This window comes from Cajanus cajan, chromosome 3 (assembly GCF_000230855.2).
Source record: "Cajanus cajan strain Asha chromosome 3, NIPB_CcT2T_4, whole genome shotgun sequence".
Classification (NCBI taxonomy): Eukaryota; Viridiplantae; Streptophyta; class Magnoliopsida; order Fabales; family Fabaceae; genus Cajanus; species Cajanus cajan.
The window spans coordinates 60,182,051-60,208,741 of record NC_138519.1 but is presented as its reverse complement, the minus strand read 5'-3'; the positions used below and the strand labels follow the sequence as shown (position 1 = coordinate 60,208,741).

The window sequence follows — 26,691 nt, the reverse complement described above, 5'->3', positions numbered from 1 at the left end:
TGTGTCGATCTATATGCTGACAAGTAAAATTATTGACATAATATTTTTAAGGGATGAAATACTTATTATCTTGACAAAAAAAACCGTTTAGAAAATAAACAAGTTAAAATCATCGCAATTTTGGAAGAAATATGCAATACCTCGACGTTGTAACACACTTTACAAGGAAGAAATATTTGTTATCTAAAAAAAATGATCTATAAATAGAATGAGTAAACCCATCACAAGTTTGAAGAAAATATTTACTACCATGACAATTAAAACGATCAACAAAGAAGAAGTATTTTTTTTATCTCAATAGAGAAAGGTTGGACAAAATTATCATAAGTTTGGAAGAATCACTTACTATCCCAATAATTAGCGTGATCTATAAATAGGCAAGTTAGAAACATCTTCATGTTTGACTTGAAAAATATTTAGTTATCTCAATTTATAAATGGATAAATTAAAAACATATTAACGTTTTGACTTGGAAAATTGATTGTCTCAACATTATGTCGGTCTACAACTAGACGAGTCAAAAACATCTTTTGACTTGATCTTAATATTATGTTGATCTACAAATGGATGAGTAAATTCATCATGGTTTAGCTTGGATAATTATTGTCATCTCGACCATTTAAATCAATCTACATATAAGTTAGTTAAAAATATAACATGTATATCACTTGTTTCTAAGTTATTTATGATCATATGACAATTTAGTTTTCACTTCTATCAATTATGAATCATTCAAATCAAGTCAATAAGATCCAAAAGTTAAGAAACAAATATTTCATTGCAAAAATCCAATTGGAACTTATAAAAAGGAGAAACAAATAAATTTAAAGCTGCATTTTCCTCCTTAACAACTTCAAAAAATTTCACCATTAATAACTTCCATTCAAGCAAGTGTTTAAAGTGTAACCAATGACATATATGAAAAACCACCATCATTACAACCACCGATGAAGTAACACAATGATGGTAGGACAATGGCACATAATGATGTGCATCAAAATTGGGATACATGTAAACACTACAAGAAAAATCATGATTATTTATGGAAGAAATCCGTAGATAAACATGATGAAAATCATAGATAATTGTCAATTATATATCTACGAAAAAAAATTCGAAGGTAATAAGGTCGAAGATAACGTTACCTACGAAAATTTTTTCGTAAGTAACGTTATCTGCGAAATTTACCGTAGATAATGTTACCTATGAAAATTTTTCCGTAAATAACCCAAGAAAGTTGTTATTTATGGATTTTTTCCATAGATAACCTTTGAAAATTTTTTGTTTAATTTTAATAAATTTATTAATGTAACAATCCTCATATTTGGTCTCTCAAGGATGCTATTTCATGACACTACACTTTTCAACGTGTTTTGTCCTTATTGCACATTTTCTAGGAAACTTCCCAGAAGGTTACCATCCCTATATTACTCTAAGTCAAGCACGCTTAACTGGGGAGTTCTGTTGAGATAAGCTACCGAAAAGCAAATGCATGTTATCAATATAAGTAGTACAAAATAATTCATTTAAGTCATCATCAACTATACAATCTCATACTTATACTATTTTTGGATCCCTCTCATTTTGGTATGTCCAGGTCGCTATAAAAATATAAAAATATATATAATAATTATATTACCAATAATAATAATTATATTATATTTAATTAATCTTTAATCATATATATATATATATACTTACTTTTATAATTAACAATCTACTTATTTCTATTTAAAATTAATATTATGATACAATTTAAATTATTTATTATAAATTTAAAAGTTTAAATAATAATTTATATATTTTAAAATGATAAGGGCTATAATAATATCGGTTTAACTTTTACTAAGTATTTCACCGCTCAATAAGTTTATATTAAATGTAAATTTTGTAAATCTAACCGTTAGATTGAAAGTTCATATCACTTTATACGTTTATATCAAATTTTGTTAAAATTGAACAACTTGAAGATAATCAAAGTGTTCATATTTTAGTATATTTTGAAATGTATATATTATGTCAATTTTGTTTTACAAGAATGAAGTATCAAATCATCTTGAATTAATATAAAATCTTGTGTATATGAGCTAAGAGTAAAAAAACTTTCAATCTAACGGTTGAATTTATAAAATTCACATTTAATATAAAGTTATTGAGCGGTGTAATATTTAGCAAAAGTTACACTAGTGTTATTATAACCCTTCTCTTTTAAAATATTATTTTTATAAATTAAATTTTAACATTTTAAATAAATTATTAATTAACTTAATATATTTATTCATCTTAAATCTAAGATATAAAATTCAAAAAAATGTATTTATTTTTGTTTTATTTTCTAATTATCTACCATTGATAAAATACTAATTTAAAATCTTATCTAATTATATCATAATATTTTCATATCAAATTTAACGTTACCTACGGAATTTTTCATAGATAACGTTACCTATGTAATTTTCCATAGATAACGTAACCTTCTCTTTTAAAATAATATTTTTATAAATTAAATTTTAACATTTTAAATAAATTATTAATTAACTTAATATATTTATTCATCTTAAATCTAAGATATAAAATTCAAAAAACGTATTTATTCTTGTTTTATTTTCTAATTATCAACCACTAATAAAATACTAATTTAAAATCTTATCTAATTATATCATAATATTTTCATATCAAATTTAACGTTACCTACAAAATTTTTCGTAGGTAATGCTACCTACAAAATTTTTCATAGATAATGTTACCTACGGAATTTTTCGTAAATAACGTTACATTCTCTTTTAAAATATTGTTTTTATAAATTAAATTTTAATATTTTAAATAAATTATTAATTAACTTAATATATTTATTTATCTTAAATCTAAGATATAAAATTCAAAAAATGTATTTATTCTTGTTTTATTTTCTAATTATCAACCATTAATAAAATACTAATTTAAAATCTTATCTAATAATATCATAATATTTTCATATCAAATTTAACATTACCTATGAAAGTTTTCATAGGTAAAGTTATCTACGAAATTTTCCATATGTAATGTTACCTGCGGAATTTTCCGTAGGTAATGTTACTTACAAAATTTTTCGTAGATAATGTTACCTTCTCTTTTAAAATATTATTTTTATAAATTAAATTTTAACATTTTAAATAAATTATTAATTAACTTAATATATTTATTCATCTTAAATCTAAGATATAAAATTCAAAAAATGTATTTATTCTTGTTTTATTTTCTAATTTTTAACCATTAATGAAATACTAATTTAAAATCTTATCTAATTATATCATAATATTTTTATATCAAATTTAACATTACTTACGAAATTTTTCGTAGGTAATATTCCGTAGATAACTAAAAATTATCTATAAAAACTTTTGTAGGTAATATTCCGTAATAACTAAAAATTATCTACAGAAAAATTTCATAGATAATATTTCGTAGATAACTAAATATTATCTACGAAAAAAATTTCGTAGGTAAATATTTCGTAGATAATAACAGTTTTCTTGTAGTGAATGTAATAGCCCAATTTTCATAGAATGTACGAGGGTCCAAAAGCCCAATGAGGGTAATTTAGTAATTCACAGGGGTGTTTTAGTAGCCCAGAACGGGCTGTTCCAAAATTGGAACGGGCCGTTCCAAGTTACTAAAACGAAGGTGATTTAGTGGTTCGGAACGGGCCTTTCCCAAAATGAAACGGGTCGTTCCAAACTATTAAATTTGCCTATGATTCTTAGTTGGGAACGGGTCGTTCCCAACTGGAACGGGTCGTTTCGGATTTCACAAATGGCCTTTGAACCTTATTGAGAACGGGTCGTTCTGGTTTCAAAACGGGTCGTTCCAAAATATGACTGTTGAGAGTTTTAATGCAAACCCCAGAACAGGTCGTTCTGGTTTGAGAACGGGCCATTCTAGATGTAGAAAAGTACCTGTAAGCTAGGTTTTGAAAAAATTGGATTATTTTTGTTTGAGAAATTGATGATCCCATTAGATTCTGTATGTGTTGAGGATTAGAAATATATATTTAATTTGTAAGAATGATGATCTGAGAGGGAGAACGAAACTGTAGAAAAGTGTCTGTGAGTTAGGTTTTGGAATAATTGGGGGTTTTACCATTTATGTTAAGATTATATTAAATTGGTAATTCCATTGATTATTATATTAATTTATGAATGTTATTGTTATATTACTTGATAAGAATTGATGATCTAGATGTGAATTGCTCGAAAGGTGTGTAAACCCTTATTTTGTTGGAGTTATTTGTTGTGTATGTGATATGAAATTGTGTATGTAATATGGAATTGAGATATGAGATGAGATGTTTTGTGGATATGATTATGATTGTGATAGTGGTTCCTCACACTAATGACCAGGGATGAGATGAACCTTGAGTAGTGATGCTTCAAGGACGAGCATGCCCCTGGCATGGTGTGGGATGAGTGAGGCAATTAACACGCATCACTTATGTCAAATATGGCAGCCCTAGCATAGGGTTAATTGTAAGACTTGTGTGGATTGTAATGTGATTGTGGTTCCTCACACTAATGACCAGGGATGAGACGAACCTTAAGTAAGTGATGCTACAAGGACGAGCGTGCCCCTGGCATGGTGTGGGATGAGTGAGGCAATTAACCCGTATCACTTGTCTCAGATGTGGCGTGACCTAGCATAGTGTTAATTGTAAGATTTGTGTGGATTGTAATGGATTCGTTTGATTATGAATCGTGATGTGAAGATGATGAATGATTGATAGAATGATGATATATCTATAGAAACGCTTGTAAATAACATTTCAAGTTATGATGAGATGATGTTGTGGATTTCCTTGTGTGCTTTATATATAAATGTTTTCTTTTCTCACTGTACAATTTGTGGATGTTTTAGGTGCGGAAGATCCGGCTTTGAGTGGCATCTAGAATGTCAACTGTTAAGTTGTGGGTGTGCTATGATATTATGACATCGGGGCAGAGAATTCTAGGATAAATTTTTATAAGTATTTAGAGTTATATCTTCTATTTTGAAAGAAATTTGTAAACTCTCAAGTTTTACTTTCTAAATTTCATTTTTCATTATTTTGGTTATTTATGAACGTTTTATGTGAACCCTTTTTACCAATGTTGAATATTTTATTCTTTAGTTTATTTACAAGATTTATTTATATATGTGTTGGGGTAGTAAGGGTGTCACAGTGAAAGAAAAACTCGCAAATCATGGATAAACGCAACACATGTGAGTTTTGTTGGAGGGGAAATGAAATGATCGCTGTGAGACCCCTTTTTTTCCTTTTTCCTATTCTCTCCCCGACACTCTTTTCTCACTCACACTCTCTTCTCACTCACTTTGTTGATACACTCTCTTCTTCCCTTTCAAACTCTCACTTCTCCTCTTTTGCTTGGATTCTAGATACTGATTAGAGTTGTTTGAGTGTTCCGGACGAATTTTCTTTCTACCTCGTTGAGTTTCTCCTCCTTCTTCCTTGTCACTTTCCTGAAGCTCGGAGCCATTGAACCGAGGTAAAGGAAGCTAGTTTTTGGCTGTGTTTTGTTGAAAATGAGTTCTTAAACTCATTGGTGGGCTGATGGTTTGATGATTTCGGGCTGAGATTGAAGGAACTTGTTTTCGGAGTTTTCGAGGTTTTTGGGTGAAATTTGGGTTTTTGATTTTTAATGGATGCATGTTGAAAAAGATTGTATTTTTGAAACGTTTAATGAAAATGAGGTGCCTTGGATGGGTTGCATGTAGAGTTTCTGGTTGATTTTGCAGGTTTTGGGTAAAGTTTTCGAAAGTTGAAGGTTGCTGCTGAGTTTCGCGCTAAGCGCCGTTCTTCGCGCCGGGCGCGCGACCATCAGAAGACCCCATTTGGGCAAGCCCGCCGGGCGCAGTGGTGTATGCGCCGGGCGAGCTTGAGAGTGGGAGTCTCTAGATGGCCCACGCCGGGCGTGACTTGGACTGCACCGGGCGCGATACCAGTTGTGACATGTTTTAGGGGTTTTGGTTCCACGTTGAGCGCAACCCTTGTCGCGCTGGGCGTGGAGGCTCCTTGGGAGTCGCTGCCATGGGGGCGCTGGGCGCAATTTGAATTTGCGCCAGGCGCGAGACCTTGGGAGGTCTCTATCTTCCCCGCACTGGGCGCGAGCTTGGGCACGCCGAGCGCGTGAGACTCCTTAGAGTCTCTGCCTGGGGTGCGTTGGGTGCAATTGGTATTTCGCCAGGCGCATGTGAGCCTTGGGCTCTCTGGTTGGGTTCTGCCGGGCGCGGGCATGCTTGCGCTGGGCGCACTGGCTCCTAGTGCTCTCTGATTGCACTACGCCGGGCACGACTAGGAGTGCGCCAGGCGCGAAGGTGATGATTTTCTATATGCTGTTTGATGTTGTAAAATACTGATACATGTTGCTTATGCTGAGCTAAGTTGTTATTGATGAATATTGATGATGCTGAATTATAATATTGTTGTGTTGTGTGCTGATAAGAAGTGATGTGCTGAATGTTGTTAAGCTGTGTTGTGATGTATGCTGATATAAATTGTTGTAGGCCGTAAGGATGAGCTGTTGTAGGCCGTAAGGCTAAGCTGTTGTAGGCCATAAGGCTGAGCTGTTGTAGGCCATAAGGCTGAGCTGTTGCAGGCCGTAAGGCTGAGCTGTTGTAGGCCATAAGGCTGAGCTGTTGTAGGCCATAAGACTGAGCTGTTGTAGGCCGTAAGGCTAAGTTGTTGTAAGTCGTAAGGCTGAGCTATGTAGGAGATCTCTATGCTGATATGCGTGACAACGCATTGTGTGTTTATTGCCGTATAGTTGACGAGACGTATGCTGATGATGTGTTGATAGATGTAGCTGTTCATATTACATATATATGCTTTGTATGCTGATTCTTTTCACTAGCTTACCCTTTGTTGTTTCCATGTGTTTGGACTGCGATGATCATACGTTGTATGGGAGCAGAGCAGGGTTAGGTTGGTGATCTGTGGCAGGTTTGCAGCTGGCAGATAGAGCTGATCTTTTGATGTTTTTGTTGTTTTAACTACCTAGTGGGGTAGTGATGGATGTATTTTGATTACTCTGATGTTTAACTCAGATTGGACCTTGTGTGCATAATTATATACTTGCTCTTTTTTGTGTGCTTGCCGAGGGGTTGTGTAGTGTGTAGTGACCAGCCGGGTCGTTACACTTTAGTGGTATCAGAGCGGTTCGAGTCTAGTGGACACTCTGTGGGGGTGGTTCCTTTAGGCTTTTGTTGTGTTGGGCTCTATGTTGTGCTGTCTTGTTGTGTTGTTTGCTGTGCTGATTTCTTGTTGTTTGTTGTGCTGTTGATTGTTGTTTGATGGTTGGTTTAGTTTTTGTATACTGAAGATGTTGTTGCTTTTGTAGACAATGACTAGAACCAATGAGCAGATAGCTCGTGCCATGGAAATGATGGCTATGACTATGCAATAGCAAAATGCTTATTTTGTTCGGATGGATGCTGATAGAGCTGCAGCTAGTGCAGCAAGGCCCACAGGGTCACAGGAGCGCCGGGATCTTGCTGAGTTCCGGAAGTGCCATCCTCCACAGTTCAAGGGAGATGCAGATCCGGAGGTAGCTGACCACTGGATCTGTGAGCTGGAGAAGATCTTCACAGTGTTGGGATGTTCTCAGGAGAGGAGGTTGGCATATGCTGTTTATATGCTGGTAGGAGAGGCGGAGCATTGGTGGAGGGGTACTCACCATATGCTTACTGCTAGAGGAGTTACAGTTGACTGGGAGTGCTTCAGGGCAGTGTTCTTGGAGAAGTACTTCTCGGAGAGCGTGAGGCACGCCAAGGAGGCTGAGTTCATGCGGTTACACCAGGGTGGACTGTTTGTATCGGAGTATGCGATGAGATTCGAGCACTTGGCTCGTTTTTATTCGCAAGCAATATTTGAGGCCTAGAAATGCAGGAAGTTTGCTGAGGGTCTGAAATATGAGCTGAAGAAGGTGGTGGTGCCTATGGCCATCACCGAGTTTCCAGCCTTAGTGGAGAAGGCGAAGGTTGTGGAGAGATTAGAAGGTGGTAACCATGTGACTAGAGCTGCTGAGGGACCAGCTGGGTCCAAGAAGGGAGGAAATCAGAGGAAGCCATATGATAGGCCCCAACAACAGCAGGGGGGTCCTGTCATAAGGCAACCTGCTGATGCTGCCAGAGGAGGGAGACAGGGTGGAGGTGCTGCCCTTAGATGCTATACAGGTGTGATGGGCCTCATTTGATCAGGGATTGTCCACACACAGAGAGCCGGTGTTTCAGGTGTCAGTAGATGGGCCATGAGTCGTTCAACTGTCCCACCAGAGACAGGCCGAAGAGGAGTGCTCAGAGGGGTGATGTGCAGAGAGGTGATGCCTAGAGGGGAGACAAACCTACTACAGCTAGTAGGGTGTTCACCTTGACGGGTGCTGAGGCTTCGACTTCTTCTGATCTTGTGAAGGGGAAGGGCAAAGCTACTGGTAAGGATGTGATGTTTCTGTTTGACTCTGGGGCTTCTAATTCATTTATTTCTTATGCTTGTGCTGCTATGTTGGGTGTGCCTGTGTGTGATTTGGGGTTGAGACTGTTAGTGTCGACGCCTGCTTCTGCTTCGGTAGTTGCTTCTGAGCTATGTGCTGGCTGCCCTATTGTTGTGAATGGGATGAGGTATAAGGTGAACTTGATTTGTTTGCCTTTGGTTGATATTGACATAATCTTAGGGATGGATTGGTTGTCTACCAATCGCATCCTTATAGATTGTGCCAATAGGCAGTTGATTTTTCCTCAGGTGGAGGATGAGCTGTTAATTTCAGCTGGTCAAGCTGAATCATTGTTGAGAGATGGAGCAGAGTGCTGTCTTCTGCTTGCTACTATGAGTGTGGAGACCGAGAAGGTCATTGCTGAGATTGATGTGGTAAGGGATTTTGCTGAGGTGTTCCCTGATGAGGTGCCTGAGTTGCCTCCTGTTAGGGAGATGGAGTTTAGCATTGACTTGGTTCTAGGTGCGGGGCTAGTGTCGGTGGCTCCCTATAGGATGGCTCCTGCTGAGTTGGTTGAGCTGAAAGGTCAGTTGGAGGACTTGTTGGAGAAGCAGTTGGTGCGACCGGGTGTATCGTCGTGGGGTACTCTCGTGTTGTTGGTGAAGAAGAAAGATGGAGGTAGTCGGCTGTGTGTTGATTACCGGAAGTTGAACAAGTTGACCATTAAGAACAAATATCCACTTTCCCGGATAGATGACTTAATGGATCAACTGAGAGGAGCATCCGTTTTCTCGAAGATCGACTTGAGGTCGGGTTATCACCAGATTAGGGTGAAGGAGGGTGACATACCGAAGACTGCTTTCAGGACTAGGTATGGTCACTATGAATATGTTGTGATGCTGTTTGGTGTGACCAACGCCCCTGCAGTGTTCATGGATTACATGAACATGATCTTCTGGCCTTTCTTGGATAAATTTGTGGTGGTGTTCATTGATGACATCCTGATTTATTCAAGGACTCCGGAGGAGCATGGAGAGCACTTGAGGATGGTGCTGGAGATTTTGAAAGTGAAGCAACTGTACGCTAAGCTTTCAAAATGCGAGTTTTGGTTGGATGAAGTGAAGTTCTTGGGACACGTGATTTTAGCTGAAGGGATTGTTATTGATCCGGCTAAGGTGAAGTCGATGTTGCAGTGGGAGCGTCCAAGAACTGTCACTGATATTCGGAGCTTTGTGGGTCTGGCGGGTTACTATCGAAGTTTCATTGAGGGATTCTCCAAGATAGTAGCGCCTCTAACCTAGTTGACGAAGAAGGAGCAGCCGTTCATTTGGATAGATGCCTGTGAGCGGAGTTTTGATGAGTTGAAGAGGAGGTTGACTACTTCTCCTGTGTTGGTGTTGCCGGATTCTAGTGAGCCCTTTGATGTGTACTACGATGCTTCTCACCAGGGTCTTGGGTGTGTGCTGATGAAAAACAGGAAAGCAGTGGCATATGCTTCGAGACAACTGAAGAACCATGAGAGGAATTATCCCACTCATGACTTGGAGTTGGCAGCTGTTGTTTTTGCCTTGAAGATATGGCGACATTACTTGTATGGTGCTCGGTTCAGCGTCTTTAGTGATCACAAGAGTCTGAAGTACTTGTTTGATCAGAAGGAGCTGAACATGAGGCAGAGATGGTGGATGGAATTTCTGAAGGATTATGATTTCTAGTTGATGTATCATCCTGGCAAGGCCAATGTTGTGGCGGATGCGCTGAGTAGGAAATCCATCCACATGTCTTGTATGATGGTGAAAGAGCTGGAGCTGGTGGAGAAGTTCATAGATTTGAATCTCTGTGTGGAGTTAGCTCAGGATCACATTAGTTGTGGGGCGATTTCCATAACTAGTGAGTTCTTGATGCAGGTTGGACTCAAGCAGTTGTAGGACGTCGAGCTGGTGAAGCTTCTTGGTTTGCTGGGAACTAAGAAGGCTGTTGGTTTTGAGTTGGGCGGAGATGGAATCTTGAGGTTCAAGAACAGAATTTGCCTACCTCATGATGCTGAGCTGAAAAGAGCTGTGTTGGAGAAAGGCCACAAGAGCAGACTTAGCATACATCCGGGTATGACTAAGATGTACCAAGACCTCAAGAAGACTTTCTGGTGGTCTAGTATGAAGAGGGAGATAGCTGAGTATGTGGCGGCCTGTCTGACCTGTCAGAAGGCAAAGGTGGAGCATCAAAAGCCGAGTGGGTTGATGCAGCAACTGGAGATTCCAAAATGGAAATGGGATAGTATCACTATGGATTTCATTGTGGGGTTGCCTAGATCAGCTAGGAATAGTGATGCTATCTGGGTGATTGTTGATCGATTGACCAAGTGTGCGCATTTCTTGCCTGTCAACATCAAGTGGTCCTTGGAGAAGCTGACACAGTTGTATATGAGGGAAATAGTACGGTTGCACGGGGTGCCTTCCAGTATTATTTCAGACAGAGATCCGAGGTTCACTTTCAGATTTTGGCAAAGTCTACATCAAGCCTTAGGCACGAAGCTGAAGCTGAGTTCTGCTTATCATCCGCAAACGGATGGTCAGTCGGAGAGGACAGTCCAGTCCTTGGAGGATTTGCTGAGGGCTTGTGTGTTAGACCACTTGGGTAGCTGGGAGGAGGTCCTACCGCTGGTGGAGTTTACGTACAATAATAGCTTTCATGCTAGTATTGGGATGGTTCCGTTTGAAGCATTGTATGGCAGAAGATGTAGGACTCCTCTGTGCTGGTATCAGGATGGTGAGTCAGTGGTTGTGGGACCGGAGCTAATCCTATAGACTACTGAGAAGGTGAAGCTGATTCAGGAGAGGATGAAGACTGCTCAGAGTAGGCAAAAATCTTATGCTGGTAAAAGGCGTAAGCCTTTGGAGTTTGCTGAAGGGGAGCATGTGTTTCTAAAGGTGACCCCGACTTCTGGTGTGGGTAGAGCGCTGAAGGTAAGGAAGTTGACACCGAGGTTTGTTGGTCTCTATCAGATCATACAGCGTGTGGGTCCGGTTGCTTATCGGTTGGCTTTGCCACCATCTCTTTCAAACCTACACGATGTATTTCATGTATCCCAGTTGAGGAAGTATGTCCATGACCCGAGTCATGTGGTGGAGCTAGATGATGTGCAAGTGAAGGAGAATTTGACGTTTGAGAAGTTGCCGGTAGCTGTGGTTGACATAAGCTGAAGGAGCTGAGGGGCAAGTCCATTGCTCTAGTGAAGGTGTTGTGGGATGCAGCTACTGGTGAGGCTACCTGGGAGGTGGAGCAGCAGTGCAGGGAGCGGTATCCTTTTCTTTTCCCAAGTAAGTCTGTTTTTGGGGACGAAAACTCTTGTTGTTAGGGAGGTTGTGAGACCCCTTTTTTCCTTTTTCCTTTTCTCTCCCCGACACTTTTTTCTCACTCACACTCTCTTCTCACTCACTTTGCTGATACACTCTCTTCTTCCCTCTCAAACTCTCATTTCTCCTCTTTTGCTTGGATTCTAGGTGCTGATTAGAGTTGTTTGAGTGTGCCGGACGAATTTCCTTTCTTCCTCGTTAAGTTTCTCCTCCTTCTTCCTTGTCACTTTCCCAAAGCTCGGAGTCGTTGAACCGAGGTAAGGGTAGCTAGTTTTTGGCTGTGTTTTGTTGAAAATGAGTTCTTAAACTCATTGGTGGGCTAATGGTTTGATGATTTCGGGCAGAGATTGAAGGAACTTGTTTTCGGAGTTTTCGGGGTTTTTGGGTGAAATTTGGGTTTTTGATTTTTAATGGATGCATGTTGAAAAAGATTGTATTTTTGAAACGTTTAATGAAAATGAGGTGCCTTGGATGGGTTGCATGTAGAGTTTCTGGTTGATTTTGCAGGTTTTGGGCAAAGTTTTCGAAAGTTGAAGGTTGCTGCTGAGTTTCGCGCTGAGCGTCGTTCTTCGCGCCGAGCGCGCGACCATCAGAAGATCCCATTTGGGCAAGCCCGCCGGGTGCAGTGGTGTATGCGCCGGGCGAGCTTGAGAGTGGGAGTCTCTGGATGGCCCACGCCGGGCGTGACTTGGACCGCACCGGGCGCGATACCAGTTGTGACATGTTTTAGGGGTTTTGGTTCCACGTTGAGCGCAACCCTTGTCGCGCTGGGCGTGGAGGCTCCTTGGGAGTCGCTGCCATGGGGGTGCTGGGCGCAATTTGAATTTGCGCTAGGCGCAATACCTTGGGAGGTCTCTATCTTCCCCGCGCTAGGCGCGAGCTTGGGCACGCCGAGTGCGTGAGACTCCTTAGAGTCTCTGCCTGGGGTGCATTGGGCGCAATTGGTATTGCGCCAGGCGCCTGTGAGCCTTGGGATCTCTGGTTGGGTTTTGCCGGGCGCGGGCATGCTTGCGTTGGGCGCGCTGGCCCCTGGTGCTCTCTGGTTGCGCTACGCCGGGCGCGACCAAGAGTGCACCGGGCGCGAAGGTGATGATTTTCTATATGCTATTTGATGTTGTAAAATGCTGATACATGTTGCTTATGCTGAGCTGAGCTGTTATTGATGAATATTGATGATGCTGAATTATAATATTGTTGTGCTGTGTGCTGATAAGAAGTGTTGTGCTGAATGTTGTTAAGTTGTGTTGTGCTGTATGCTGATATAAATTATTGTAGGCCGTAAGGCTGAGCTGTTGTAGGCCGTAAGGCTGAGCTGTTGTAGGCCGTAAGGCTGAGTTGTGTAGGAGATCCGCGAGCTAATATGCGTGACGACGCATTGTGTGTTTATTGTTGTATAGTTGATGAGACATATGCTGATGATGTGCTAATAGATGTAGTTGTTCATATTACATATATATGCTTTGTATGCTGATTCTTTTCACTAGCATACCCTTTGTTGTTTCCATGTGTTTGGACTGCGATGATCATACCTTGTATGGGAGCAGAGCAGGGTTAGGTTAGTGATCTGTGGCAGGTCTGCAGCTGGCAGATAGAGCTGATCTTTTGATGTTTTTGTTGTTTTAACTACCTAGTGGGGTAGTGATGGATGTATTTTGATTACTCTGATGTTTAACTCAGATTGGACCTTGTGTATATAATTATATACTTGCTCTTTTCTATGTGCTTGCTGAGGGGTTGTGTAGTGTGTAGTGACCAGCCGGGTCGTTACAATCGCTGCCTAAATGATCTATAATTTATGATTAACTCACACTAAGTCAAATAATAGTCAACCTAGTGAAAAACCATAAAACGACTCGCCATCAAGAGCCTGGATGTTACATAAATTCAAGGTTGATTGCATAAAGCCAAACCAATTCAAGTTTCTACACATCATAATACTTGAGGCTAAAGGGTTTTGGACCATCCTAGCCCAATACTGGTTGAATAAAGTTTGATTGTTCAATATTCAATCTACTTAAGGATAACCATTTTCAAAGTTTCACTTACCCGGTACACACCATTATGCTTAACGCTAAAGGATTGAGTAACTTCCTAGGTCCATGATCGATCTACTTAAAGGTGACCATGTTTAACTTTTCACTAAGCTTTTATGCACCATTACACTTAAGGATGAGATGTTGTGTACCATCCTAGGCCTATGACCAATCTACTTTTTGTCGATCATCTTAATGTCAATTTGACCCGCAACAATAATCTACATGTTCTCATGCTTATGAGCTTAACCCGTAAAATTACCCAAAGATATACTTACCGTTAAGAGCATCAATCTAAATAAACTAGAAAAGATAATTTATACCATGATAAACAATTTTACAAATATATAAGATAAATAAGCTAAAAGATAACGATGAATCTCATTTAATAGGATCAAAAGATATAAACCCTTGTACTATATAATGTTAAGACAAAGCAAAGATAATTAAGTTTTTACTGAATGTCACTTTTATGTTCTAGATAAGACTATGCTAAGTTTTATACCAAAACAATAATAAATATAACATATATAAGATTAAATATTAATTTATAATATATATATATATATATATATATATATAATATACATATTAATTTATATGTTATAAAATTTGAATTCATCATTTTATCTTAGCTTTAATTATAATAATTTTGAATATCAATTAAAAGTATATTAATCAACCTTTATATATTAGACATAAACCTTTATCGTTAATTGTGGGATTTTTTTTTTCAACGAGAGAATTTGTATAGACTTTTTTAACTTCTTATCTAATTTGACTTTTATTTATCATAATTATTTATTAATTATGGTTTGATATTTTAAAATAATTTATCAATAAATAAAATAGATTTTTTTGTTACAATACAATTTATTTATAAAAAATTTATTATATATATAATTTTTGTATTTAAAAATGTTTATGTATACTAATTTTAAATATAATTCATATATTCAAATATAGTATTTATTTATATATATAATTTATTATAAATTTTAATCAACTCCTTATATATTAAACATAAATCTCTATTTTATATGAGAGTGTTTTTAGGAGTTTTTTTTAATGAGAGGGTTTGTAGACATTTTTTTAACTTCTTATCTAATTTGATTTTTATTTATCATAATTATTTATGAACTAAATATTAATAATTTAAAATAGATTACCAATAAATAAAAATAATATTTTTTTTACTACAATATAAATTATTTATCATAATTTTAAAATATAATTTATATGTTTAAAAATATATATTAATACAAATTTTAAATATAAATTATATACCTTCCACACCTATTCTTTACACTTAATTTATAATATATATATATATATATATATATATATATATATATATATATATATTATAATACATATTAATTTATGTTATAAAATTTGAATTCATCATTTATCTTATCTACGATTACAATAAGTTTGAATGTCAATTAATAGTATATTAATCAACTTTTATATATTAAATGTGAATCTTTATCTTATAGAAGAGGGTTTGTAAGATTTTTTTTAACAAAAGGATTTGTATGAATTTTTTTAACTTCTTATCTAATTTGATTTTTATTTATCATAATTATTTATTAATTAAATTTTAATATTTTAAAATAATTTATCAATAAAAAAAATTATTTTTTTGTTACGATATAGTTTACTTATAAAAAATCTATTATATAATTTATATGTTTAAAAATATTTATGTATACTAATTTTAAATATAATTCATATATTCAACATAGTATTTATTTATATAAATAAATATATATATATATATATAATTTATTATAAATTTTAATCAATCCTTGTATATTAAACACAAATCTCTATCGTGAAAGTGTTTTTAGGAGTCTTTTTCTTCCAATGAGAGGGATTGTAGACATTTTTTTAACTTCTTATTTAATTTAATTTTTATTTACTATAATTATTTATGAACTAAATATTAATATTTTAAAATAAATTATCAATATATAAAAAATAATATTTTTTACTACAATAAAAATTACTTATCATTATTTTAAAATATAATTTATATGTTTAAAATTATGTATTAATACAAATTTCAAATATAAATTATATATTTAAATTATATATATATATATATATATATATATATATAAAAGCGATTTCACTGTTTTATCCTTAAGTTTTTAAATAATAAAAAAATAATATTAAAAATTAACTATTCTAACAAGTCCATTACTCAAATTTGAGACTTTAAAATTTGAAAATTAGACGTAATACCAATTAATTTAACAAATATTAGTAATTTTTAAACATTTTTATACAATTATAGAGATACGAAGTACCTTAGCCTCACTAATATATATAATAAACATGTCTTGCACAGACTAAAATATTAGTAACTAAAATATTAAAATAAAAATTATTTTTAAATAAATTTTAAAGAAAATACATGAATAATAATATAATAATAATTTCAAAAATATTGCGTAGTTTTTTTTATACTTTTAAGTAAAGTAACTACTTAATAAAAATAATTTTTTATTATATAGTTAAAATTATTTTTATAATTAAAAATTTCAAATAATTAAGTTAAAACTTATTTTTTAAAAGATGTTATATATAATTTTAATGAAAATATTTTTTATTTAAACATATTTTATATCATATCTTATTGGTTTATGTTAAATACAAAATATATAATATAATAATATTATTTAATTTGTTAGTACATCAAATTAATTATGGATATGATTAAAATTGACCATATTTTTATAGAATTTTAATTTTATTTTACTTTATCACATACTTTTAAGGAAGTCGGTATATATATATATATATAATTTTTGATTGGTTAATTGAGAATATAAAATCCTTTTATACCTTCCACACCTATTCTTTACACTTCAACTATATGGTATTTAGGATTTTGTACGGAAAGCAACCTTTAAGGGCATCTATGTTTGTAAAAATACCACTTCTAGAAATGAAGCCTTTGCCGGAATAGGTCTAATTTTCTTCACGCGTAAACCAAAGACCAAGTTACTAACTGCCAATTTCCATGTCAACGAATGCTTGCATCCTCTATATGCCTTTCCCATTCCTCCATATACTTAATTTATAGCTTCATTTTTTTCTTTCCAATGCAATGCCCTATATGAGATGCAAAAGCTAATCTAAATTCCAAAGCTTTTCCTCCTTTGTTTCATTGCCATTTCATCAAACCACTAACGTACCGAATCGTTGTATGGAAGGGTAACTATTTTTTTTTTTTTTCTTTTTGTTTCGTTGACGTCTTCATGAGCTTCATCCCTTTGAACACTCTAAGAGTTGAGACCACATTGGCCCTAGTTTTGGTACATATCAACCCTAAATTTAAATCACTATAAACAAATTGCATGAGTTGAAGTCTCACTATCTATAGCCAATAGTGTCGTGTGCCTTTTGGCGTTTGGAATGAGACGCGAATTCTTACGTCAAGTACTTGACTATTGTTCGTTCAAGCATTATACATGTCGTTAAGAACGAAGAACGAACTCATATGTAGCAATGATGTCAATAGCATTAATATTTAACAAATGTTTTAATTTTAGTCGGGCGAAAAGATAATTTTATAATTTGTCTCTTGATATAGATGTCAAAACGAAGGTATTTATTATTTGGCATCAATGAAACGTTCGTATATACTTATTTTAGAAATTTGTTTGCTTACATTTTAATACACATCATTCGTCAAAATAATTGCAATAAAATACCAATGATTTTTGAATTTTGAAATTTCACAAGCTTGACCATTATCATGAGAATTTTCGAGTTTTAATTCGATGACTCGATTAAAGAGAGAGAATAACGACTATATACCAACTGTGTGGATAATAATTTTTCACAGTTATTCAACAACAAATAATTTATTATGAGTCTGTTAACTTTTATAATATTTATATTAAAATTTATATAAATAATAATTTTTATTAGTTAACAGTGTAAAAATTAACCAATATATATTGATTAATACAAATAGTAACTACTTGTATTTTTTAATCAAATTATTCAGGTTCGAATCATAATCTTAAATATAGAATAAATTATATAAAGAGAAATACCGGTTTTGTATATACTTATGATTTCAACAATATATATTTTGTATTAGTATCATAATTATAAAAATAAAATAGTATAAAATTATCACATTAACAATGTATTATCATTAAACTCATAAGTTCAGCGGTAGGAGTTGATCCACGCTTAAGTAAAGTCAGGAGTTCGAATCCTGCCTTGTATATGTAGCCGCGTTAAATCTTGGGACCAGCTATCCCACCATTTGAGGTGCCTCCCTCGTAGCGAATCGGCCCTGAATACTCTAGGGATGAAAAAAAAAAAAATTCAAAATGTTTACCACGTATCTAAAATGACAATTATACAGAAACACGGAGGCAAGATGAGGTATTAGAAGATGTCATATTTAATTGCTAAAATTTCATCTATTGCCATTTGCCCCAAAAGTAATTCTTAACTTTCATAGTTTAGTGATTGTTGTTACCATAAACAGTGTTTCGAGGATAAAAAACGACAATCACCACCTGCCAGAAAGGGTCCAATCTTCAGATGAGAAAGGGAAGCCAGCATACAGATAACATTGTCTTTGTGTTTCTCGTGATATCACCGCAAATTCTTATTACTTTGATAAAAATTACTCAATCCTACACTATGAATATATGGGAAAAAAAAAATCATATTAGATGATCACAAATATAAGTAAATTTGCTTTATATAATATTACTATTTCTAAAATATTTTTTCAGTTAATTGAAATTATAGTTTTAATATCAATATTTAATAAAGGATGATTTAAAAAATTAAGTTATTTTTTAAATAAAATTAATGCAATTAAATGATATTAACTAACTTTTACTTTTTGTTTCTTATACTTAGAACCAAAGAGACACTACAAGAAAATTGTTATATAGTGACATACATTATAGTGATACAAAAATTATACTAAAAATTACTTTTATTTACACAATAAATACAATATATATTGCTATATTGTTAAAAAGTATGAATATAGATTATAATATATATAAGATGAAATTTTGAGTGGAAATTTTATAATATATATTATATAAATTATTATATACATTATAATATATATTTTTGTAAATTAATATTTAATGTTATTTTTTTTCTTCTATTTTTTTATAATATAATATGATATCTATAATATTATATAAAAGGGATTCCCTCTTTAAGATATGAAAGAAATTTATCCTTAAGTCATTTTAAAGACAGTTGATTGTTGTTTATAATTAAGACAAAAATTTAATTTGTTGTTTATAATTATGATTGAAAGTAATATTTAACAACTGTGTTAGACTTTATTAGTTTTTGCAAACTTTTGATAGAAATATATGTAGTTAAAAACCTAATATTAGTTTAATTATATATTATAAAAATATATTAATCAAGTGTTTAGGGATTGAATTGTAAATGTAGAAAGTTCAAATTGAATGAAGATATCTACTTATTTAGTGTTTATTAAACTCGCAAAGACAATTGTTCCCATGTTTAATAAGAAATACTCATCAGTAATGAACTTAAAAAAAAATCATATATTATAAAATTAATTTTATTGATCCTAATAAAACAATTCCCAGCGGTTAGTATCTCCAAGTTCGCATCAATTTGAGTGTACATTAAAACATCAAAATAAGAGATCTATCTAGCTTAGTTGAACTGTATATTGTATATGGGTGGTACATACATATCAGTTATCAATGTCTGAAGCTTCCATTTTCTTTCGTCACGCCACAAGAATCTAATTTTTAAACAAATGTATGTAACATCCTCTACGTAACATGTAATCGCCCATATTCATGATAATGATCAAATAAAATGAAACATGTAATTGCCCATATTCACGATAATGATCTGATAAAAGAAACAAACAAACCATAAACATGTCCTATTCTTCTCAAGTCTTGGTTTACAATATTAAGCATACCCGTCTTTGTTAATGAAATTTGAAGCTAACTTTTTCATTCGTAGAGACCCTGCTACATTCCAAATACTCATTCTTTCTCAGGTTTTGATTTGTCAGTGTGATGGTGAATATAATATTTATAATATTTTGTGTTCTCCAAGCAACACGTTAAGTAGATCTGACATGAAAATGGGAAACTCTACTTCTGGTGCATATATAATTAAGTCCTAATTTGCTTTCGTCTAGTCTTTTGTTTTGGTGCCTACAATGACAACAACTATCTCAGCTTCATATGATGAATTGTTGTGTTTCAAATATCAACTAGTGTCATGAAACCTCAAAATTCCAGAGTTTTTTTTTCCTCCCTTCTTCCAACTCCTGAGCCCAAGCCAAGTAAGTGAATTTCCAAGTACCAACAAGTAATTTTGCTGTTTGATTTCTGAGTAAATTCATGAGTAAAAACTTGTCTGATACTAGCATCAAATTGGATGAGAAACGATTCTTAAGGTCTGATTAAAATGGGTGAAACAAAGAAAAGTGAATACTCTTTCTTTTTTCAATTATAAACGACAAAAAAACACACATTTTTTTTTAAATATAAACAAAGTTTAACTATTTTTCTTCATTTAACAATATTCTCTAAACAATGCTCATTCTGGCCTTTTAATTATACTACTTTTTGTATCATTTATGATAAGAGTAATTTAAGAAAATATTATAAGAATAGTAAAATTTAATGTACACAGTTAATTTATTTAATATGTGTAAAATTAGTTTTTTATTTTGTTTATAATAAAAAAATAGAGAGAGTGAGTATTGTCAAAATATTAAAGAAAAATCTTCTTAATTTTACAGCAGAAATAATGGTATCTGGTATCAGGGATTGCTTTTGATCTGATTTCAACAAATAAAAAATTTACCCAAGTTTTAAACAATGTTATGTCCTCAATTAGCAACTTTAAAGTTTACCAACCTTTTTACTAAAATTAAAATAATGTGTGGGAAGTGCGTATGTGCCGGGTTAGTAACATTTTTCTTCTTTCATCAATTCATCATTCATTGCAGGTGGGGTTGGTTTTTGACAACAAATCCATGGTAGTGGGGGCAGATTTTGGAATTAGTTTCGGAAATGGGTACTTTCATAACGTTTCTCCCAACAAGCTGACTCATATCCTATGAGAAGAAACCTTCAACTTTGCCCAACACATGCAAAACATTGACTTCCTCAATCCAAACACCACCAACTGAGTCCAACTTACGAAAACAAGAAACAAATATGGCACACAAATTGCCATAAAGCCAAACCTCTTCACTTTAACCAACCTTCACTGTCGCAAGTCCCAGCATCAGAAACGTGTCAAGTCAACACTACAAAAAAAACGTACCACAAAACTGTTACATAAATTACAAACCGTTCGTACTAAGATACCACTTGACCAAATTAGATTCTTATTCATTGTGCACAATCTTCTTCTTGCACAAAATATATGCCTAGTCAAGTTAGGCCCAAAAATCAAGTTATGCCAAGATATTATTCTGCCACTGATTTGGGTGTGCACTAGTGGTGATGAGAGTTCACTTTCTTACAATGAATCTTTGATGGGGAAAATTTTCTGGCTCTCAAGTCTCCTTCTCCTAATAACTCGGTTTGAAAATCTTCAAAGGTGTGAGATTTAATGGGTACCAGAAACGTGTTTATGCTTAAGACACACATTGATTCAATCAATTTGTCTTCTGCTAATGGTTTTGTTTATGAAAACGTGATTTGGGCCTTGGCTTCTCTTTGGGTTTTTTTCTGCAACTATGTGTTGTATTCCTTGGGGTTGGTACTCAAATACATCTTCAGGTTCGATGAATTTTCTTACTTTAGTTATTGGTATTTTGAGCATTTTTTATTTTTATTTTTTTATGTTCCTTATTTTGAGTAAGGATTCCCTTCATTTCATGTTTCAGATTTCGTGTGGAAGATAGAAAAAGGGAGCACCTTGTTCCACATGACTTGTTTGATCATACCAAGAGAAATCATGTTGAAGATTCTAAGGTTGATGGGTTGGCAGAAGAGTTGGCCAATTTGCTATTTCCCATCTTTGAGAATTTTCATGTAGCAATTGAAGAGAGAGGAGAATCAGAGTGCCCTGTTTTATGGGGGATAGACTCTGATATACATAGTCATCAAGATGCTAAGAAATTAGAAGCAGAAACAGAGTTCTCTGTTTTAAAGGAGAAAGCCAATTATATGCACGAAGGTGCTAAGAAAATAGATGGAGAAACAGAGCACTCTGATTTAAAGGAGAAAGACTATGTTATACATGAAGATGGTAAGAGAATAGAAGGAGAAAGAGAGGAGTCTGTTTCCATGGAGACTGTTTCATGTGTTCATGAAGATTTTAATAAAATGGACCAAAATGAAAAAGATAGCTCTGTTTCCATGGAGGATGATTCCAATTTTCCAAAAGTTAATAGGAAGAATGTTGAAGAAGAACAAATAGAAGAGCCTTTTTGCACAGTACCAGATACTATCTCTGCTGAAGCCAGTGATTTGGTAGAAGAAGAAGAACCAAGGATCATGACCTTTACTTTCCAACGAAATTATACAGCTGTAAATGTTTCTGATAACATAATTTCCAGCACTAAAAATAATGCCAAAATTGAATTTTCAGAGAACAATTTGAAGAAAGGCCTTGTTGCTCAAGAAGAGAAAGAGCACTCTGTTCAAGAACAGAGGAACATCTCATCCAATTCCAATTCTGGTCAAATCCTTCAAATTAATGCGTTTGGTGGAAGTGATTCATCAGATGATGATGCTCTAAATGATAACACACAACAATCTGATTTTGGGTCAGAATCATGCTCCAGCAAAATTGATGATTTGGTAGCACATCAAATTCTGAGTAACAACCATTCCCGTGAAGAATTTGATTCTAAAAGCCTTAAGGGGATTAAGGAGGAAAGAGTTAAAGATAGAGAGGAAACTCAACTTTCATGTGATAGTGAAGCCTCACACAGTCCCAATTTTCATCTTCATTTGGAAGAAGCAAATAGGGGTAGCATGGAGAAAACTAAAGAATTCATGTGGGAAGATAACTCGGATGAATCAGATTTTGATGAAGAAGAGGAAGAGGAAGAGGAAGAGGATGAGGAAGAGGATGATGATGATTGGGAGCATGATGAGGTAGTGCAACAATTGAGATTGGAACTTAAAAATGCAAGACAAGGAGGACTTGCCACTATTTTAGAAGAGGAAGAAGATGAGGAAATTGAGTCTCCAAAAGTTGTTGAGGATCTTATGCCACTGAAGATCGAAGAGAAGGTACAATTCAAGGATCACATTATTGAAATTCAAAAGGTTTATAGGTGCTACGCAGAGAAAATTCGGAAACTGGATATTATTAATTACCAGACCATGCATGCAATAGGTGAGAACCAAGTTACTCAACTTCATTTCCATGTTAAGCACTTGCCATCATTTCATCATAGTTTGGGACAATTTCATGTTCTAGTCCTTTTTTGAACTTATTTTTTAAAGATTAAAACATGCAACTCCCATCTTCATAATCATTACTGATAAATCAGATGTGGTGATTTACTAGTATGTCATTTCAAAATACCATGGTGAAGTTTTCCCGATATTAATTTCATAACATTTTGTCACAAACTTTTATTTCTTGTCGAGTTTTTGTCACGTAAGATTGGAAATTTTCTTATTTTATTCATGACTCAAAGCTATTCATTTTCTCGTTTTTCCTTTCAATCACAACGCCACAAAGTGTTGTCAATTCCATTCTTTACACCAGTCTTTTTCATTTGTTTCATAAGTCTTCCCTTCACATATAAGTCGCTAAAATAACAGTGATTGGCATCGGTTCTCCCATGAAGTATTTAAAAACAGATTTTAGAACCTTCAAATATTACTTTTCAACCATGACCAAGTTGGGTTACGAATATCATACTCTAACCAAAGAAAATAATTTCTTTTAAAAAAGAAATAGAAGCATTTATTCCTTTAGCAATAATCTTGTTTTTCCTTTGTCATTGACTAAATCACCGACTTTGTCGTTGTGTGTAGGGCTTCTTCAACTACAAGACCCTCTAAAATTAATGTTAATTCCAAAATCAACCGTCCAAAGTGCGAAGCCTCTATTATCTCAGAATTTGTGGCCACGCAAAGCACTAAAGCAGATATCTGATCCAATTGTGAAGTTTATTGAAGAACTGCATGGGGATTTGGAATTGGTGTACGTTGGACAGGTTTGCCTCTCGTGGGAAATCCTGTGTTGGCAGCACAACAAAGTTGAAGAGTTGAAACAATATGATTCACAATGGCCTCGTAGCTATAATATTGTGGCCGGTGAGTTTCAACTTTTTCAAGTCCTCATGCAACGGTTTTTGGAGGATGAACCCTTTCAAGGCCCCAGGATTCAGAATTACGTCAAGAACCGCTGTCTTATTCGCAAATTGCTTCAAGTTCCACCTATTAAAGGTCAACACAAAAATTAATCTTTATAAATATAGTAAATTCTAACTTAGTGCTTCAATTTTTTTAAAATTAATTTTATCGTAAATTTAATTATTTTAAATATATTCTTTTCATTATTTAATGACAAAACATGAGTTTAGATATCACAGCTCAACAAAAAAAAAAGTGACATCATATGACTATGCATATACTATATAATTTCCATTAGGATCAATCAAATAGTGAGAAGTTAGATGTAGTATATACATAATTCTATATTTTATACTATGTAATTATTAAATGATAATATGCAATATTTTAAAACTTTTAAAATTTAAATATAAGAATTAAAATTTTCCATATTTAAAAAAAAAAGAATACATTAAATCTTAACCAACTTTCATCCTTTTTCATGTATGAGTTTGATTCTTTAGGGTGCTGCTAAAATTTTAATTCGGAGCAACCTTTGTAAAAGAGATATCTAACATTTAAGGGGCAAATCAAGGAGTTACACCAAAAACCATTTACAATTTAAGCTTGTGCAGTAATTTTATATATGGATAGGTGTTGACAGTTCTTATGTGTCATTGGTGTTCTATCTAGTAATATTAAGAGTATCACTCAATTTTACCAATTTTGTACGCCAAAAACAAATATGAAACTTTAACCATGGTTAAGCCTTTGTACACATTGCAACCTCAAATGAGATGGTTTAATCATAATTAACTTTGTTCTGATTGCTTTGTACAGATGATAATACGAAGGACAAGAAAATAATTAAGTTGGGTGAAGAGTATGCAATTGATGGTGAAAGGTTGGCACATATAATGAAGGAGTCCATGCGGGTGTTCTGGGAATTTGTCAGAGCAGATAAAGATTATGGGAATGCAAACTCTAAAGTCTTGCATCAAACTGGAATTGATGTGAAGGACCCAGCAATTTCAGATCTTCTTGGGAATGTTAGAACCCAATTACACAAGGTTTCTTTCTAGAGAGACTTGCATTATTTTTATTATAATGTTGACACTTATATTAGTGTTAGGTGCAATTTACAATCTTGGGTTACATGTTGCAGAAGGAGAGAAAGCTGAAGGACATAGTGAGGAGTGGGAATTGCATAGTGAGGAAGTTCCAAAAGCACCATGAGGAACAAATTCAACTTGATCAAGAACAGTTGCTTGCTCAAGTGGGATTAAGATTGGTCTCAAGGGTGTTACACATGAAAAATTTGAGAAAAGATCGGTTAATGTGGTGTAATGAAAAGTTGAACCGGATCAAATTCGATGGTAGGAAGGTCCAGGTGGAGCCTTCTTTTTTGTTTTTTCCTTTTTGATTCATTCATATATTATTGGATGTAGAGATAATTATTTCTGCAGAAAATTACTTAGTAAGTAGCATAGACAGGAATCGTTACAAAATCTCGGTGTATATATATATATATATATATATATATATATATATATAGAGGGCCAATTATGCTTCAAAGTTGACAGGTCCATGGAATATTAAAATGTTCAATTAAAAATTTCATGTAAGACCTGTGAAACAAATGCTTGAACTAAACTAAATATATCAGCATTTTTTTCATCCTCACGAAGAAGACTATTTTTCCCCATATTTTTAACTATGATCATCACTAAACCTAGACTTTATATTGAAATCTTTTGCTATATTTAATGGAAAAAATGAAGTAATAAACATGATAATCTAAGAGAATTATAATACTAATAGACATCAGGTCATCAATGCAAATGATGCTTTGACAGACTTTAATATGACAAATTAGGAAATATATATGAAGAGAGTATTTGTAATTCTAAACAACATAGCATCATCATTACGATGTTCATTGTGAAACTTTTACATCATGGTGACCATTTAGTGTCTCTCTTCCTTCTTTACATTTTTTTTTTAAATTTCTTTTGCTTCTCTGACAGAAAGAAAACAATATTCGTGAGAAGTGTGTAACGGTATATGACAGAGGAACTTATATTACATATGGTCCTGTAGTCTTAGCATGTTGCATGTATTCTCTGTTTTGTAATATTAATCATCAATGATATATACAATGTTATAACTGCTATGCACTAAGCACACAAATTTGGCAATATCCTTTTTTTAAAATTTGTAATATCAATGATATATACCAAGTGCATTTGAACATGGAAGCAGACCTTAGCCTTATCCATAGGATTCTCTACCAAAACCAAAGTACTAGCGAACCGTTGGAACTAACTAGGGCGCGTATCCGTGAGATGCACGAAGAAAATGATGTGTAGATAGAATATTATTTTTTTATTATTTAAAATTATATTTTTTTTGAAACCTTTAAAAAATTAAATTTAAAACCTCATTGTTATAAGGGGGACAACAATTAATTCACACACATTCATGCAATGGAAAAAGATATAGAGAGGTGTTGTGCACCGGGGGGTTACACGAG

General features: G+C 34.0%; 1 protein-coding gene across 1 annotated transcript; it reads left to right on the top strand.

Moving 5' to 3' along the window:
• Positions 1–20,000: 20,000 nt before the first annotated feature.
• LOC109815956 (uncharacterized) lies at positions 20,001–25,645 on the top strand. The gene is made up of 6 exons (XM_020380785.3): positions 20,001–20,185; positions 20,858–21,638; positions 21,746–23,208; positions 23,859–24,272; positions 24,999–25,228; positions 25,324–25,645. The coding sequence occupies exons 2-6, from the start codon at positions 21,469–21,471 to the stop codon at positions 25,579–25,581; spliced, it is 2,535 nt and encodes an 844-aa protein (XP_020236374.1). The 5' UTR covers positions 20,001–20,185; positions 20,858–21,468; the 3' UTR covers positions 25,582–25,645.
• The last annotated feature ends 1,046 nt before the right edge of the window (positions 25,646–26,691 follow it).